At 39.3% G+C, this 17564-nt stretch overlaps 3 protein-coding genes across 5 annotated transcripts in view; 1 reads left to right on the forward strand and 2 right to left on the reverse strand.

The window, feature by feature from the left end:
- Nucleotides 1-15595, reverse strand: part of LOC134820254 (nascent polypeptide-associated complex subunit alpha, muscle-specific form-like) — a 69515-nt gene extending 53920 nt beyond the window's left edge. For both annotated transcript variants that reach the window (XM_063830484.1, XM_063830485.1), the window contains exons 1-9: nucleotides 15270-15595; nucleotides 14877-15018; nucleotides 14525-14675; nucleotides 14218-14345; nucleotides 13166-14022; nucleotides 10052-10172; nucleotides 9697-9871; nucleotides 9257-9381; nucleotides 8828-8926 (exon numbers count right to left, since the gene is read on the reverse strand). In XM_063830484.1, coding sequence (XP_063686554.1) covers nucleotides 8828-8926; nucleotides 9257-9381; nucleotides 9697-9871; nucleotides 10052-10172; nucleotides 13166-14022; nucleotides 14218-14345; nucleotides 14525-14675; nucleotides 14877-15018; nucleotides 15270-15358 — 1887 coding nt within the window. In that variant the 5' untranslated portion in view covers nucleotides 15359-15595. The remainder of the gene's footprint in view (nucleotides 1-8827; nucleotides 8927-9256; nucleotides 9382-9696; nucleotides 9872-10051; nucleotides 10173-13165; nucleotides 14023-14217; nucleotides 14346-14524; nucleotides 14676-14876; nucleotides 15019-15269) is intronic.
- Nucleotides 1-17564, reverse strand: part of LOC134820255 (cystinosin homolog) — a 96045-nt gene that overhangs the window by 69876 nt on the left and 8605 nt on the right. Inside the window, exons 8-9 of one of the 2 annotated variants that reach the window (XM_063830486.1) lie at nucleotides 17326-17430; nucleotides 15825-17097 (exon numbers count right to left, since the gene is read on the reverse strand). The exons of the other annotated variant lie outside the window; for it this stretch is intronic. Coding sequence (XP_063686556.1) covers nucleotides 16843-17097; nucleotides 17326-17430 — 360 coding nt within the window. The 3' untranslated portion in view covers nucleotides 15825-16842. Of the gene's footprint in view, nucleotides 1-15824; nucleotides 17098-17325; nucleotides 17431-17564 lie in introns of those variants that run through there. 2 annotated transcript variants of the gene reach the window in all.
- On the forward strand, nucleotides 2275-6612 carry LOC134820256 (uncharacterized). The gene is made up of 9 exons (XM_063830488.1): nucleotides 2275-2347; nucleotides 3408-3644; nucleotides 4151-4432; nucleotides 4599-4748; nucleotides 5323-5418; nucleotides 5548-5691; nucleotides 5822-6005; nucleotides 6121-6300; nucleotides 6427-6612. Exons 2-8 carry the CDS (start codon nucleotides 3440-3442, stop codon nucleotides 6209-6211), a joined length of 1152 nt encoding a protein of 383 aa, XP_063686558.1. The 5' UTR covers nucleotides 2275-2347; nucleotides 3408-3439; the 3' UTR covers nucleotides 6212-6300; nucleotides 6427-6612.

Below are 17564 nucleotides of genomic sequence, written 5' to 3' on the forward strand. Positions count from 1 at the left end.
GGTGTGGTATGGTACTAATGTTGCTAGTAGCCACCTTATCCTACATCACATGGTTCCAGTACGTGTCTATGTTCAGTTATGTTAAACTCGTCATCACTGTTTTTAAGGTTTGTTAGTTGTGAGATTGGGAATGTTTGTAGAGAATGGTTCGATTTGCTATTCATGTTTTCTCCACACCCATCACTACTGCGCTTTTTCCACAGTTAATTCGTCAAATATTTACTAACTCGGTTGTAACAGCTGCCTACAAATTTGTTTAAATTATTCCTACAATCTTAATTTATAAACGTTGATAAAATGTTTCTCAGTACTCCCCGCAAGTGTACATGAACTTCAAGAATAAGAGTACGGAGGCTGTCTCAATCTATCAGTTCCTCCTGGATCTTTCTGGCGGAGTTCTCTCTTTGATACAGGTAACAAAATCAAATATGATTTTATGACAAATCTTTTAGTAAATAATGGGATACGTATTATTGGGGTCACCACCAATCTGAAGTGAAGTTCACCACCAATCAAAGGTCGTCATTTAAAAGCTCTGTGTGATTAGGCAACTAGTGTAATTTTCGAAACTTCTAATAGGACGATTATGACCTATTCAGAATTACTCATAAAACTCCTCTTTCCTCAGATGGGACTGATAGCCTACAACTACGACGACTGGATGACCTTCCTTGGAGACTTCACTAAGTTCGGTCTGTCTGTCCTGAGCATCCTCTACGACCTCATCTTCATCACCCAGCACTACATACTGTACCGTGTACCAGCTTATAGTAACCTTAGAGATACGGAGAGTGAAGCGTTACTAAAATAACATATTATGCTCATATTATGCTAAGATAAGATATTATGCTCATATTATGCTAAGATAAGATATTATGCTCATATTATGCTAAGATAAGATAGTGTGCTCCAGTTTATCAACTAGAGTAGAAGAAGAAGGAACATGATTCAGATAGGATTTTACTGTTCCTGTAAATCAGCCTCAGTTATTCTAAGCGTGATGTTTCATTGTACGATAATCTTTTCATTTGATACAGTTCATTATTTATATTTACTTTTTATAAATAGTTATATTTATACCTAATTTAATTTTTTCTATTTTAATTTATGCTGATTTTTAAAAGAATTAAATGTTTTTATAGTGTCAATGAACCTTCGTGTGACCAATTTATTATTATTTTTTTCATCTTCGTCTTTTTTTTTGTAAACCTACCTAATTATATAATTAAACGACAGTTTTTTTCCCTTCTGTTTGTCCGTCTATCTGACTGCCCAGTGCCCACTTGCAAATTGGATAAAAATCAAAATGTTGCAGAGTAATAAGGGCGGAACGGACACGTGCACATGCAAAGATTACTGTATGGCATTTTTATCGGTTTCTGGTTATTACGTTGTGTATTTAGTGTTTGGCACAATAATTGTCTGTATCTTCCGTAAGGATAGATATTTTTTTGATGCGATAAAAACTGGTTTTCTAGTATGTTATAAAAGTAAGAACAGCACACATCAAGTCTACAGGCGCCATGGATAGAAAGGACAATACAAACCCGTGCTTCGTCGCCCCTCACAGCTCGACTACAAGAGTATTCAATTGGTTGCTGTGAGATAGATTTCTACGTGAGTCACGTCTTTTTCTTACAGGTAACAAGCCTCTACTCAGTCCGCTCACATCATAGTCTAGTTTCACCACGGATAAGAAGGGTGACTCATGACTCACCGTTTATCTGTGCTAAACCCGGGTGAGCCGTTTAGTTTATCTGTGCGTGGTTGCTGACCCGGGTAGAGTTAAGTGTGTGAGTTTATATTTATAAGACATGACATCTGTGCAGAGCCAGTAGTTTGCACACACGACTGACCTAGATAGTTGGATTAAGTTATTTAAACTTAATTAATTTAAAAAACTTAGTTAATTTAAACTTATTTATTTTATTCCCGTGCTAAGTGTATTCAAGGGGGTTAAAAAACAAGACCATTATTGTAATTAAAACCTCACATGTGTGGTCGCCGCATTTATTATTATTTGCTGTCGTGTTCAGCGTATGTTTGAATTTATATTTTTTAGGAATTTCTCGAGTATTTCGTTATTTTAAGTAATAAGTATGGTCTGAAAAGAAATTCAAGTATGGACTGAAATTATTAGAGGACAACAATAATTTGATTTGTCCACCATATTGCTAATGATTTTGCCAACAGGCTATGATTCGTGCTTTTTTGTCTAGCCTTTTAAACACTTTTATTAGACTTTGAAAATTTTATATATTGAAACCATCTTGCAGTGTACATGTACAATGAAGATTGACAAGTTGTTACCTTTGATTGTAACGTTCGTCATAACTATTCAGGCCAGGTAAGCCTTTTATTGTTTATTTATTTCTCCAGTCCTGCACGCCGCCGCCGAACGCCACCGCCGCCGATGATTTTCCAGCCACGCCGCCGCCGCCGTTTTCAAATGGCGTACACGGCGTGAGCCTGTTTATAGTTACTAGCAGGAACCCGTCTACCCTAAAGTGGTGTCAAGACTCGAGAGACTAAAATAATTATTACCTATTTAATTCGCGTTTTTGACATCACTTGGGAGTCCAAATTTTGGGCACTAAAATTCTTATTCCTTGGCCTATTTTTTATTTTTTCATGCTGATTTGAAGGCCATTAAAGCATTTGACCCAGTCAAAAAAGTTTCAGTTGTATATCTTTTATGGTTTTTGCGGGAAGTCGTGTTAAAGTTGATGCCATGGTGTCAGTAAAATGGCACGGAACCATATATATCGTCTCGCTTTATATATAGTAAGATACGCCGAATGCGCCCTTTCGTAATTTTGGCAAGAATATTTTGAACGAAATCCAACATTTTAGACCATATCATTTTCTATATGATTTCTACACGAGTGGATACTGTAGCAGGCATCGCTAATGTCGATATTTTGCCGTTTATCTACACATGTTTAAGCAATATAGTTATACTACGTCACGCTATAAAGCTATAACCGCGTCACGTAAAGTTGTGCATCGAAAGTTAGCTTCAGATATGTTTGTAAGTGTTAAGTTTACCAGTATTTTTACCAGTAGTTAATTACCATAGTAGTTCACCAGTATTGTTTATCAGTAGATAGATTGTTTATCAGTTATTCTGATAGTTGATATTATTATATTTATTTATCTTTTTACAATTTTTAAAAGCTCCGAACGGATATCACCTAGTTACAGAAAGCAATTTCTCAACTTCTATCCATGACTTCGCGTTGACTTGATCAAACCTTTTAATGTCGCAAAAATGTAAACCAAAATTGGACTAATGCTATTCTGATTCTTTGACTTTTTCTTTTACGTTTCCTTACTTACGTTTTAAATTATAAACTGCGATAATATATATAGACACGGTACGCAAACTTATCTATAATATATTTCAGGCTGTTATACAAGCTACGAGCAGAATGTTGGTATGTTTCCGGACTCCCAGAAATTATCAACGAGAGAATTCAGGAGTTTAGAAAGTTGTCAGGAATGGTGTGATGATACTCCCCGCTGTAAAGGAGTAGCCGTGAGTCCCGCGAATTGGGCTTTACGAGAGTGCTTTCTGGTGGGCACTACGCACATAACAGCAAGGAGTGGATGGACTGCTAGTTCTCTAACTGATTGTGACCAGGGTAAATTACAAAACACATTTTTCCTTTTTAAGCTCTAGAGTTTTTATCGTGCATGGTTTTCCGTGGGCCTCAAGGGCCTCAGTGCGTCACAAGGTTATCTGAAATGAACTCACAAATATTAAATACAAGCTTCGTGTCAAAATTCAAAACTGCTAAAAATTGCTCTCCGCATGGAATTATTCAAGAGGAAAATTTAATCTGCGAAATCACGTGACCTTTCGCCGATTACGCCGCCGCCGCCGACGATTTTAACCACACCGCCGCCGTTTTGAAAAAAAACGGCGGCATGCAGCACTGTCATCTCCGCAGCAAACCAAACCGATATTATTATTTTAGGATAAATAATTTTATAATAATAATGGAAAGCCCGTGATCAATGATCTTTGCATGTGCGTGTTATAATATTGGTAACTTTTCCACTTCCTATTTCTCATCCATTTTGCACGTGCAGAAAGAAACTGTTGAATATGAATATCACAAACACTTTTATTTATTCCTTCTTGCAGGAGCCGAATTAGAGAAAATACCAATAGTAAAATCTGACGCAGCAAACTGGTATCGTTACGACATGACACCGGACAAAGCTCACGATGGAGATTACAGCACGTACTACAGTGCTCGACACGGTGATTTGCAAAACTGGCTAAAACTTTCCCTATCAGGGAGGTACGAGATAGCAGTCGTTAAGATAACCAACAGGTTAAGTTGCTGTCAAGAGAGGATTATTGACACTGCCGTCAAGGTCTACAGTGGCGGGATAGAAACGGGCGACTGCGGCACAATCTCAGGTAGTTAAGTCTTCTCATAATTTATTATATTATAAAGAATTCATACAAGCTTGCAAACCTAAGGGAAAACTAAAACACATACAAACCATACGATTGACAGTTACTTGACCACACTCTACAGTTACCAAGTAAAACATAAAATCCCGTCTAATGACACGTACTTTAGCTTCAGATATTGACTCTGATCACCCAACGGATCCAGAAGCTCAAACATACACCATGAACTGTAACAATGCGGAAGGAGATATGATCATGATAACAGATTCACCCTCGGACAAGTTGGGCCATGCTATCTCTGAAGTGGTGGTATATATAGGTGAGTCTCCTTTTTTCAAGACCAGATGTGAGGTTTAAGTAAGGGCAGATATGGGTAAACAGTAAACAGTAAAACATATATTTGACAAAAACCCATAATCATGGGTAGAGTGGACCGCTGCCAGTGTCTCTCTTTCCCAAACAAAAGGAAATGATATTAATTTAATTGACCGTCCGCAAATGCAAAATGATACCGAGAATAAAATCGGTTGCTCGCCTTTCCCATTCATTCACGATCTACGAATTTTTATAAGTTACGATTAATTACATCATGCTGTAAAAATTGCTTTGGGTTGCTTTTGGGTCGATACCTAATATTTCGGAATAAGGGTGGTAGTTAGTGTCCAATTATAAACTGATGTTTATTGAATCATTATTGCCCAGTACAGTTGCCTTCGGGTATTTCTTCTTAATCTATTACAATTATGTTATATGAATGGAAAAAAGCGAGCGATGATGATGATTATGGGTTTCGGTCAAATATAGTATTAGTAGTGTTGATAGTATTAAAACGGTTTATGTCAACAAATAAAATATACCCTCTAGTCTGGCTTTAATTCGCTGTTTCATTTCAGTTTCATGTGAAGAAGGCACCTATCGGGATGCTTCTATGACGAAATGTGCTAAATGCAACATTGGAGAGCAACCTAACAATGCAAAAACGGCTTGCAGTAAGTTCCTAAAAATATACTCTTGAAAATAACACATCACAAGAGTGACCCAGTTTATCTCAGCAAATATAAAACAATATACCCTCTCTTATTCTGGTTGGTGGTTTACTAACCAAACACCAATTCCAGTTCCATGCAAGGCAGGGACCTTCAAGGACGGTTCACTGTCAGTATGCAAGCAGTGTCCCACAAACAGTTATAGTGCGGAGAGAGCAGGGCTGTGTATCACGTGTCCTAGAGGGTCGCATGCTTCCGAGGATCACATTCGTTGTGGTATATTTCTTTCAGTTAGCATTTCATATACTTCGCCTGGGTCAAATCAATATTGAGACCAACAAAGTTTGATTTAAAATGATTTCTTTTAGCTTGCACTATTTTATATATAATTATCAAAATCGCTCAGTTTCTTGCGAGAGTCTGCCTTCTAACTGGAAGGAGATTATAACAGAAACACAGTTCCCCCTCCCACCTGGAGCTGAAGTTTCCCTGAAGTGTAGTCCCGGGCACACTCTGACTGGAGACAGCACTCTCACATGTGTTGAGGGAACTAACTTTTCCTCAATGAACACCCCCCTCATGTGTGCTAGGTTTGTCTGGTGATTATTAAAAGTAATTTTAGCAAGTTTAAACTTTCTAAGCAGTTAAGTCACTTAATTGGACACTTTTAACGGAACAGATAGAATTAACATCTCATCATCATAGACACGTGCGGGTCCCTCCTGGACACAGCAAACCTAGGAACAAGTACAGAGTTCCCGGTGCAGTACGGTGTTGTGATGACAGTGGACTGTGAGACTGGGCACTATCTGTCAGGAGCAGACACTATCACCTGTATCAAGGATAGGATATACAAGTCGCACCAGGATCCTCTTTGTATTGCAAGTGAGTAGTCGAGGGTTTGTGAATCAACAGACTGAGTGAACTCGAGCAGGATTTCTGATGTGCTCTAAGTATTAAAAAGCCTTTAAAATTGAAGATAAACATAAAATTACAGTACTATCTTACCAGAGAGCTGCACGCGGCTGCCCCCTGAGATCACACACCTACAGACAGACACGCAGTTCCCGGTGACTTACAGCACTACAGTACAAGTACAGTGTTCGGAGGGAAGGGAGCTAAGGGGGGACCTTGTGATCACGTGTGACCAGGATACTGACTTCCTCTTCCAGGAGAAACCTCGCTGTAATGAACTAGGTTTGTGAGCTGATCCTCTAAGTTTCAAATGTATCAATTTTCTTCAATCTGTTTAAACCGTATAGCTTGAAATTAAAACAAAATCGTTATTCTGGAAATCTATATTGTGGGCTTTATCTGAATCTTAGTCATCTTTTACGCGGAGTTTTTAAACATAAGATAATAACTCCATTGTACAGGAACTTGCTCGGGATTAAGGCTAGACAGTAATCTCTACAGTGACTCCCAGTTCCCCGTGAAGAAGGGGACACCAGTGGATGTGAACTGTGTGGCTGGATACTCCTTAACTGGAGACAGAACCATCATCTGCGTCCAGGACACAGACTTCAACTCCCCCCAGAACTTCCCTAGCTGCTCTATTGACAAGTGCACTGGGTTACCGGATGAAATGTTCAACTTGAAGACAAACATCCCACTTCCAGTGGACTACGGAACAAAAGTGGAACTGGAGTGTATCCCGGGGTACAGTCTGTCAGGAAACGGTCTGATCACCTGTATCAAGAAAAGAACTGGCAGTATGAAGACACTCCTCACTGTGTTTTAAGTGAGATCCCGGAACACAGATGATTTTTGCTGAATCATTGTTAATTTGTTAATTAAAGACCTAACAACGAACTGTTCCCCACAGACACGTGTACAGAACTTCCAGCAGCTCTCTCAGACATGACAACGACCAGCACCTTCCCCTTAATAGTAGGAACAGTGGTGGAAGTTGCCTGTAAGCCGGGTCACACTCTAGCTGGGGGCAATACCATCACATGTGAGAGGGGAGTAGTATTCACCCTGGAGCAACGTCCTACTTGCACCATAGGTTTGTTAAATAGTGAATGCATATCGTATGGTTGGTCATAGGTAGAAATAAAATCCCTTTTGATATAATTTGATTCTTTCAAGGCTGTTTCAATTACTCAATATTGCTTTGAAGAACAATTACTGTTGCATTCAATTATAAAAGTCACAATCCCAAAATATTAATCATTTCGGTCTTTTTATTTTTATCTTTTACCCCCATTCTTTCCCTCAGATCAGTGCAAAAGATTGTTGACTGAGAACTATCTCATCACTAACTCGAGTTTCCCTGTCGTATACGGGACCACGATCTCAGTGTCCTGTGAGCCAGGCTACTCCTTGATGGGAAGTAAGGAGATCACATGTGAGCAGGGAATATTGTTCTCTCACCAATACACTCGTCCTAAGTGTGTCAATCCAGGTGAGACTTAATCTATCACTAACTCAGTCCACTGGATAGAAGTTTCCATACCGTTACTTAATAAATAATATTCATTGATTCTTATTTCCATACCATTACTTAATAAATAATATTGATTGATTCTTATTTGTATCACTGTAACTAACAGTACGTCTTTTATCTACACACTGATTAGTGATTGTTGTCCTGTAGTTATGTTCAATACCGTGATTTCGTATTTCGACTATCTTAACAACAGATATCCCCAAATTCAAAGAGTGAATTGGGAGGGCTCCACAAATTGGGATAGTAAATAGATAATATAATGCTGATTTACGATCCGAGCAACAAATATGCTTTTCTGGTTTTCTTTTCACTAGATTAAATATTAGACTGATCATTTTGGAAATGGAAGCCTTTGAGAAGTGATCCGTAATGTGGATTAATTTGAATCAACCACTAAAAATGTATAATCACGTCGAGTAAGCCCCCCCCCCCCCCCTCCTCGAGTAAACTCACGGTAAAAACAAAACACGTGTGTGAGCGTTTTGGAAATTTATTCGATTTTGAAAATCTTGGACCTCTATTTTTGGCAATTTTTGAGGTCCAAGATTTTCAAAATCGAATAAAAAATTTTTCTGGGTGATTGCTCAAAAAATGTAGGAGATAGATTTTTAGACTCGATTTTCAGGGCGTGCGATTGAATATCGCTCGCGCAATACAATAACACATAAGCACTGACCTTTGACCGGCAATAATTTCGGCTAGGAACAATATTTTTCCATGGGACCAAATGCATTCGATACATATTACCCCCCTCCATCAGAAACAACTATAAAATCAATTTCGAGACAATTTTGATGAAGACCCTCCGGCCCCCTTAAAACGCACCTTCAATCACGTTACAATGCGTTTAACTGTAATAAACCTTTACTTGAAGACTTGACGTATCGAGTTCGAATTCAAAGTCAGTACGAAAGTATCAATACAGCATACAGCATACAGAATTGCAGAACATAAGTTTACCTTATCTTCAGGCTTCTGAGGTTCAGTTTTGTACACTTGAACTAGCTCCGGAGAAGGGGACCTGACGTCGGGGGAGCGGTCTCTTTTCCTGGACTTTTCCTGGGGTCACGTGGTTATAATATGGGGTCACGTGGTTATAATATGGGGTCACGTGGTTATAATATGGGGTCACGTGGTTATAATATGGGGTCATGTGATCATAAGATGGAGTCCTGCTATTTTAAAATGAGGATAGGGGTCGTGGAAGGACCGTAACAGACATAACTGATAACATAAACGAGACCATTCCATAGAATATAAAAATAAATTTTCGTTTAATTGTTCATCTCAGGGCAATTGAAGTGGTCATAAAGTGGACCGATTGACGCATCGTATGAGTCACACTTCAAAACACCGCAAGAAGACCAAATCTCCCCAATAATAACAAACCTGGTCTCTTTTGTCTTCTCCTTGTGGTTCCTTCTTTCTGGGGTGACCACCGCCATAACTCATAGACAGAGCAGTTAGGAGATCAGATGGGGCTTGGCTCGTGGTCGGGGGCGGGGTTTTCGGTCCTGGAAGGTTTGATTGATAACAAATAGATTATTGGCACCCGGGCCCCTCATCATAATATTATTTCAAAAACTGCTCTCCTCTATTCTGAAGCTAAAACGTTGTCCCGGCCTTAAACCTCGCCCAATTAAAACCCCACGCGTCACAGGACCATTGACCCTTAGCTGCAACTCTAACCGCTAACATGCACGTTAACCCAAGCCATGAATCCTAATTTTTAAAAATAACCGCCCAAAAATAAATAGCAACAGAGTTATAAGGACATGTTGACACACATATTATAATAATGATAACAGATAACAGATCCTCAGTCCCACCTTGCGGAGGAGGGGCAGCGCCAGGAGTAGGAGAAGCAGCCTCTTTGTCTCCGAACAGTGTGTTCCCAAAGAGAGCGGACTGGAATGCGAACTCCAACAGAGAACTCCCGGAGGAGTCAGCACTTTCCTTCTTGCCAGCCGGCTTTTTGTCCACGTCGGGAGGTCTTTCTCCTGTCTGGGGAGGGTTTTAAGCTAGGTTACAAGCACGGTAGCTGTAGATTTGGGAGGGGTCTGTTCTATAATTGTATATTTGTTGTCCAGTCAACAATGATAAGACTGGTAAAAAAGAATAAATTTTGATTTACGGGTCACTCAACTCTTGAAAGCTTGAATATGACTTGCTAAAAAAACGTACCTTTCTAGCAAAAGGATGAGAAGTGGGCCATGACATAACTTTTGAATGGATTTCTGCTTTACTAATCTTGATAACTGGTGGCAAGTCAGACACCTCTTCTTTTCTCTGTTTCAACTGTGGGCTGTGAGAAGATGTCGTAAACAAATATTAAGTTTAGAAATGTTACCAGATTAACTTGTTTCCGCATGACAAGGGAGTGATCACTGATCGTACAGAACCAATTCTAACACGTGCTACTAATTCTTTCTTAACATATCACCATTTCACGGGCAGTGTGTTTTCTTACCTTTCAGGAGGATGCTTCAGGCATAGTACAGACAGATCCGTCTGAAAAAATCGATCTGCCGACACACAAAGCTTACAAAGGATTTTTGACGTTTTTGAGTCCTAATAGATGTCCTTTATGGCTGACCAACTTTTCCAAACTTTTCCACGTGTCTTAAGGCCACTTTTTGCCACTTTACCACTTTTTACCACCTTTCTTGTTTGTCGAATATCTTTAGTTGTGAACATCGTAAAAGGTTGCGGATCAATCGACTGTGTTCATATTACCATGAAGAAAAACTTTTGTCATAACAATTTTTACGTCAGATAATCAGTTAATTGGATAATTATCAATTAGCTAATTAGCAAAATTCTAAAAATTTTTTATTGGCTCAAAATGATCGGAATAGCTTAAAACACGGAGAAAAGTAGTTTTTAGAAAAACTTTGAAAATTTTTCACTTACATTTTTTTTCGAGACTTGAAAAATTTCGAAAATTCAAAATATTTTTTTCCGCCAAAAGTGATCAAATTGCATGAAACGCGGAGAAAAATGCTTTTCAAAAAAACTTAGTGAATTTTTCGTTTCAAGAATACTTAAATCACCAATATTTGTAGTTGGAGTTCAGTAAATCGCGGCAGATTTTAGTAATCAGGAATTACTAAGTGGAAAGGTCTGAAACTGAAAAACGTTAACCATACGATATAAGAGTTTCATAACTAATTACAATACAGCCTTATCGATTTTCACAGAAACTGCACCAATGGCACAGTCAAGATCGAAAGACGAAACGATAGCCTGCTGTACTATCATTTTATTGATTTCAATGATGAATCAGTGGGGTTAAGATAATCACATTTGTAATAAATAAAACCTCTCTGTACCGTCAATTGTGCTAATCTAAACCGGCCTACCTGGATTACCAGACCTCTTCTTTTCCTCAACAATCAAGCCAAGTTGTTCATATCGCATTTGGTGGACGATGTAAGTACATATCGAGCTGTATTCAATCACAATACGACACAATGCAATACGTGTATATTATATTATGGCCCTTAATGAGGTATATGAAACGTTCTATACCGTACACTTCTCGTTTAATTTCTCCCGTGATAGGCCCGGTATGGAGAGGTTTTACAGTTTATCACGAAAACGTCTACTTGGTCTCATGACTCTTTGACAGCTCAAAGAAGGCAAGAAAAGACCAGAAAGCTTAAAATGTCAACTCGCTCTTTTCAATGCTCTTCGATCTGTCCCACATTAATCCCGAGCTGATCATCATGGGCCCCGAATATCCTGTCGGGAGAACCTGTATTTTTACTTCACGACTTCCGGATTTCAAATCAACATCCTCAATAACATTAACAATCCTTCCTGATCAGGATCTGTCTCTATTAGCAATTTCCAAAATATCCTGACTCTCGTGGAACATTTTACTGAATGAATTATTACCGGTTCTTTACTACCCCTTGCCCGACGCTCGTATCTAAATCTTATCCTTGCCCGTATGTTATCCTTGTTGATTTTACTTTTAGCCGACCCTGACATATGGGGGTGATTTTATAGGTACCGCATAGCAAATGAAGCAGTATGCAGTACTGCAATACAAAACAAGTCACAGTAGATGTTGGAAGGTGTATTTACACTTGCTTCCTGGATCTGGCTGTACCTTAGTTTCCCTGGTCTGTTCTTGCCTTCTTCGAACTGTAAATGAGCCATGAGACCAAGTATACGTTTTCGTGATAAACTGTAAAACGTCTCTATACCGGGTTTCTCACGGTATTAAGCGTTTCATAAACCTCATTAAGAGCCATATAATATACACGTATTGTGTCGTATTGTGATTCAATGAAACTTACATCGCCCACCAAATGCTATATGAACAACTTGGTTTGATTGTTGAGGAAAAGAAGAGGTCTGGTAATCCAGGTAGGCCGGTTTAGATTAGCACAATTGACGGTACAGAGAGGTTTTATTTATTACAAATGTGATTATCTTAACCCCACTGATTCATCATTGAAATCAATAAAATGATAGTACAGCAGGCTATCGTTTCGTCTTTCGATCTTGACTGTGCCATTGGTGCAGTTTCTGTGAAAATCGATAAGGCTGTATTGTAATTAGTTATGAAACTCTTATATCGTATGGTTAACGTTTTTCAGTTTCAGACCTTTCCACTTAGTAATTCCTGATTAAAAAAATCTGCCGCGATTTACTGAACTCCAACTACAAATATTGGTGATTTAAGTATTCTTGAAACGAAAAATTCACTAAGTTTTTTTGAAAAGCATTTTCTCCGCGTTTCATGCAATTTGATCACTTTTGGCGGAAAAAAATATTTTGAATTTTCGAAATTTTTCCAAGTCTCGAAAAAAAATGTAAGTGAAAAATTTTCAAAGTTTTTCTAAAACCTACTTTTCTCCGTGTTTTAAGCTATTCCGATCATTTTGAGCCAATAAAAAATTTTTAGAATTTTGCTAATTAGCTAATTGATAATTATCCAATTAACTGATTATCTGACGTAAAAATTGTTATTACAAAAGTTTTTCTTCATGGTAATATGAACACACTCTATTGATCCGCAACCTTTTACGATGATCACAACTAAAGATATTCGACAAACAAGAAAGGTGGTAAAAAGTGGTAGTGGCAAAAAGTGGCCTTAAGACACGTGGAAAAGTTTGGAAAAGTTGGTCAGCCATAAAGGACATCTATTAGGACTCAAAAACGTCAAAAATCCTTTGTAAGCTTTGTGTGTCGGCAGATCGATTTTTTCGGACGGATCTGTCTGTAGTAGCAGTGTGTTTTCTTACCTTTGAGGAGGATGCTTCAGGCAATGTGTTTTCTTACCTTTGAGGAGGATGCTTCAGGGAGGCGACAGAAGAGTTAGACTCTGTTCCACTGATAGACTTCCTTCCCTTGTTAACAGCCGTGTGTTCCACCCTCCTCGGTTCAGGTACCTTCCCATCTCCTCTTTTCGGCACCTCTGATGTTTTCAGCTCCGGTTTTCTCACTGCTTCAGGTGATCTTGGCCTTGCTCCAGGTGATCTCGGTCGTGCTGTAGGTGATCTCGGTCGTGCTGTAGGTGATCTCGGCCTTGCTCCAGGTGATCTTGGCCTTGCTCCAGGTGATCTTGGCCGTGCTGTAGGTGATCTCGGTCGTCCTGTAGGTGATCTCGGTCGTGCTGTAGGTGATCTCGGCCTTGCTCCAGGTGATCTCGGTCGTGCTGAAGGTGATCTCGGCCTTGCTCCAGGTGATCTCGGTCGTGCTGCTGGCTCCGGTTTCTTAATGTCTGGAATATCTTTAGGTTTGTGTTTAGGACTGAGCAAGGAGTCCGGCTTTAAGGAGGGAGCAGGTGCAGGATCAGCAGGTTTCAGAGGAGAAGGATGAGATTCAGGGTTGGAGTCTGTCTTGGTGGCACTCTCCAGGGACATGTTCAGCTCTGACATCATTGCCTTGCTGATCGTATCTGTAAACGCTTTGGTGAAGGAATCTATCCTGTTCTCCCTAGTCTCTGCGTACTTAGTGGCAGCTGAGGGGGTGGAGTATTCACTGGAGGGGAACTTGTTGTACTGGTCGTGAGTGTCCGATTCCGGGGGTTTGCTGACCGGACTGATGTTGTCCCAGCTCCTGTTGTACCCGCTTCTTTCGTGACTGCTTATTGGGCTCATGTCCGAGGGTTTCATGATCTGCCTGTCTCCTTGCATCTGAAAGAGGTCACTGTTAGAAAGGCATGATTGTTATGGATATTCGGAAATCCTGCTTCTATAAATGAATCAGCATTCTGGCGGCAAATTGAACCGTGAGAAGCACTCTGGGTTTTGATTCGTCAACACTGGAAGCTGATTTGTTAACAGCAAAATAATTCCACGATCGAAAATCTAAGTTGAAATAAAACGTACGGGGCTCATCTCGGAGGGCTTCTTGGGAGTGACAGGCTCGGTAACAACTGAGTAGGGTGTGGAGGAGTAGGGAGGAGCGTAGGGAGTGGGGTGGAAGTTGGGTACAGAACCCACTGGACCGGGGTACCCTGGGGTTCAAAGTCAATATTTACACAATTATCATCATCTGAATCTTCTAAATGCATCAACATTTCTGACGCTAAAATTAAATTAAAATACTGACTGAATTTGAAGATGCCATTTATCTAGTGACTCCCCATTAATAGCAATATAGCAATATGTAAGTCTCTTAGTACCCCATAATTACCAGGAGTAACATTAAAAGAGGGCTGGTAGCCAGGTTGCTGGGGTAGGTAGCCTCCTTGTTGATATTGGGGGAACTGTTGCTGGTTCTCATCTTCTTCTGTGGCAGGGAGCAGGTTCTTCAGCTGCTCGAACAGTCTGTGTTTCTCTTCGCACTGCAGAGGGTTGTTTAGGAACTCTAACAGATGTAGTAATAACAATGTGGGGTTGTAGCCTGCTGTTCAACGGATCTAGTAAAATTATCGATAAATAATGAACGAAAATATTATCACGTGGATGAAAGTCATAAATAAAGCTACTGTAAGACTCTTTAATCCGAGAAAAGTCATACGAGTAGCACATCTAACTGCACCAACCAAACTCTCTCTTTTCTTCTTGAGTTCCTCTAAGCTAGACTCTGATATCTCTATCCCCTCCAGATCAGGATCTCTCTGGTTCAAATCCTCCAACCACTTGTACTTCCGGCTGATGATAGCGTCCTTCTTCTCATAACCGGACCTGACAGGAGATATTGGAGTTAAGTGTATTTATTCCAAATATGTCTGTGATGTCATAGCAAGTGTGCTGATTTAATTAAGTCATCAGACAAATATGTCTACTCAATAAAGCTATAACGCTAAAACAAAAGGGGGTTTGCACTTTGCAGCCCAATATAAACAAAACCCAAATTGAGATTATATTTCGCTTTATGTTGCTAACCCCCTTTCTGTATATTAGGGGACAGAAGGGAGAAAGAGGGTGTCACAAACCTTTTCTTCTTTATGAAGAGTGTGAGAGCACGTCTTTGAAAATCACTGAGCGGCGGGGGAGGAGCAATGATAACGTTATTTGGAGACATTGACTTTATCTACTTTATCAGATAGGTATCTTCTTCCTTATCTGTGGAACCTTCTTCCTTATCTGTGGAACCTTCTTCCTTATCTGTGGAACCTTCTTTCTTATCTTATTTTCATGTTTTCCTTGACTTCATTCAGTCATCTTTCTAGTGTAAGATTCGTAAGTTAAATATCATTCAGTCTTTTTCATTTGTTCAGCAGCACTAGTTTGTTAAGTCACGTGATAACATCCATAGGCTTTAAAAACATAACCAATCAAAGCAGATGTTTACAAATGTTGTCGGGTAAGAATTTAGTCACGTAATAATTTAGTCACACGAACTTTACGCTTCATTGAAACTGCAGATATATCAGCTGTTTTTTTAATCGATTTATTCAGAGAGACAGACTTGACTAAACGGGAGGAGGTGACATTTTAGAAGAAAATGGATGTCACCTCCGCATCAGTTAGATATCAAGCCCACAGAAGATAATATGAAATACACAACTGTTTTTATCATATTCACAACGACAATCATTATCACTTAATAAATTTTGAATTCATTCATCACAAAATAACATATTTACATAAAACAAACTTGAAAAAATAATCATTAGATTGGCCACCTGTACCTTTACTGTCACTATAAAACCGTCTTATTTGCTTAAAATATCAACACAATGATAATAATATGATGATAAAGTAAAATAGATAAAATCAACATAAAAAATAACTGATTCTGATGACTGACTAATGATAATTATATGAACTGTCAAAAATGAGTTGCATCTTTGAAAAAGAACTGTTAAATTAACATTTTGTTAATAACTGAACACGGGATAAAATACGAGCAAAATGTGATCATAATGTGCAACAAAGAAGATCAGAAACATAATATCATCCCTTCAAGGATTACACCAAATAAATAATGTCGAATCAAAACTAACGGAAATTCCTCCCAAGACATCACCAAATCTACAATTTCATTTGTAATCATGCAGCAGCTCATATAAAAGGAGGAACCGGACAGTAACCGATTTCTGAAAACAAAACAATCTTTCATATAACAAAATCAGAGTCAAGTCAATCACACAACCTTTACAGAAGACACAAACACGTGCACCAACACACAAACTCTTGAATGAGCCTACAGAGTACTGAACAAATGCATTTATCCAGCCTTTAAATGATAAACCCTCCTTCCTGCAGAGAGTGCATCAACCACCAACACATGCACTAACACGTGCACTAACACGTGCACATCTTCAACCCTATTTGTTCCTATTGCTCATGTGTACCAGAATAACTTGAATAACGAGGAAGAGATGGAACTAAAGGGAGAACATCAGAAAAAGGAGGAGAAAAAGAAGGAGGAACAAAATAAGGAGGAGAGGTCCAGAAAAAGGAGCGAAAGGAGGGGAGGGAGAAAAAGGAGGAGCAAAAGAAGTCCGAGGGGAGCTGCTGAAAGAGGAGCCTTGTGAGGAGATAAGGGCTGTGAGAGTGCAGCTATCCCAGCTGATCTACAGGAGCAGATATTATCCTATCAGAATCCTGTCCCTCCTCTGCCTGGAGTAGCGCCTCACTACTCTCACTCCTGATCCTCTCCTCTCCTAGTCTACTATAGGCTGGTACACGGTACAGTATGTAATGCTGGGTGATGAAGATGAGGTCGTAGAGGATGCTCAGGACAGCCAGACCGAACTTGGTGAAGTCTCCAAGGAAGGTCATCCAGTCGTCGTAGTTGTAGGCTATCAGTCCCATCTGAGGAAAGAGGAGTTTTATGAGTAATTCTGAGTAGGAGTAGGTCATAATCCTCCTAATAGAAGTTTTTAAAATTACACTAGTTGTTTAATCACACAGTGCTTTTTAATGTCGACCTTTGATTGGTGGTGAACTACACTTCAAAGTTCAGATTGGTGGTGACCCCGACAATACCGACCCCAGAATTTACTAAAAGATTGATCATAAAATCATATTTAGTTTTGTTACCTGTATCAAAGAGAGAACTCCGCCAGAAAGATCCAGGAGGAACTGATAGATTGAGACAGCCTCCGTACTCTTATTCTTGAAGTTCATGTACACTTGCGGGGAGTACTGAGAAACATGTTATTAAATCTGGAAAATTAAGATTGTAGGTACAATTTAAATACAAATTTAAGCGGATGTTACAACTGAGTTGATCAATTTTTGGAAAAAGAGCACTAGTGATGGGTTTGAAGACTGAGGTT

The sequence above is a fragment of the Bolinopsis microptera genome, chromosome 8, assembly GCF_026151205.1.
Source record: "Bolinopsis microptera isolate Bmic1 chromosome 8, MBARI_Bmic_1.0, whole genome shotgun sequence".
Taxonomy (NCBI): Eukaryota; Metazoa; Ctenophora; class Tentaculata; order Lobata; family Bolinopsidae; genus Bolinopsis; species Bolinopsis microptera.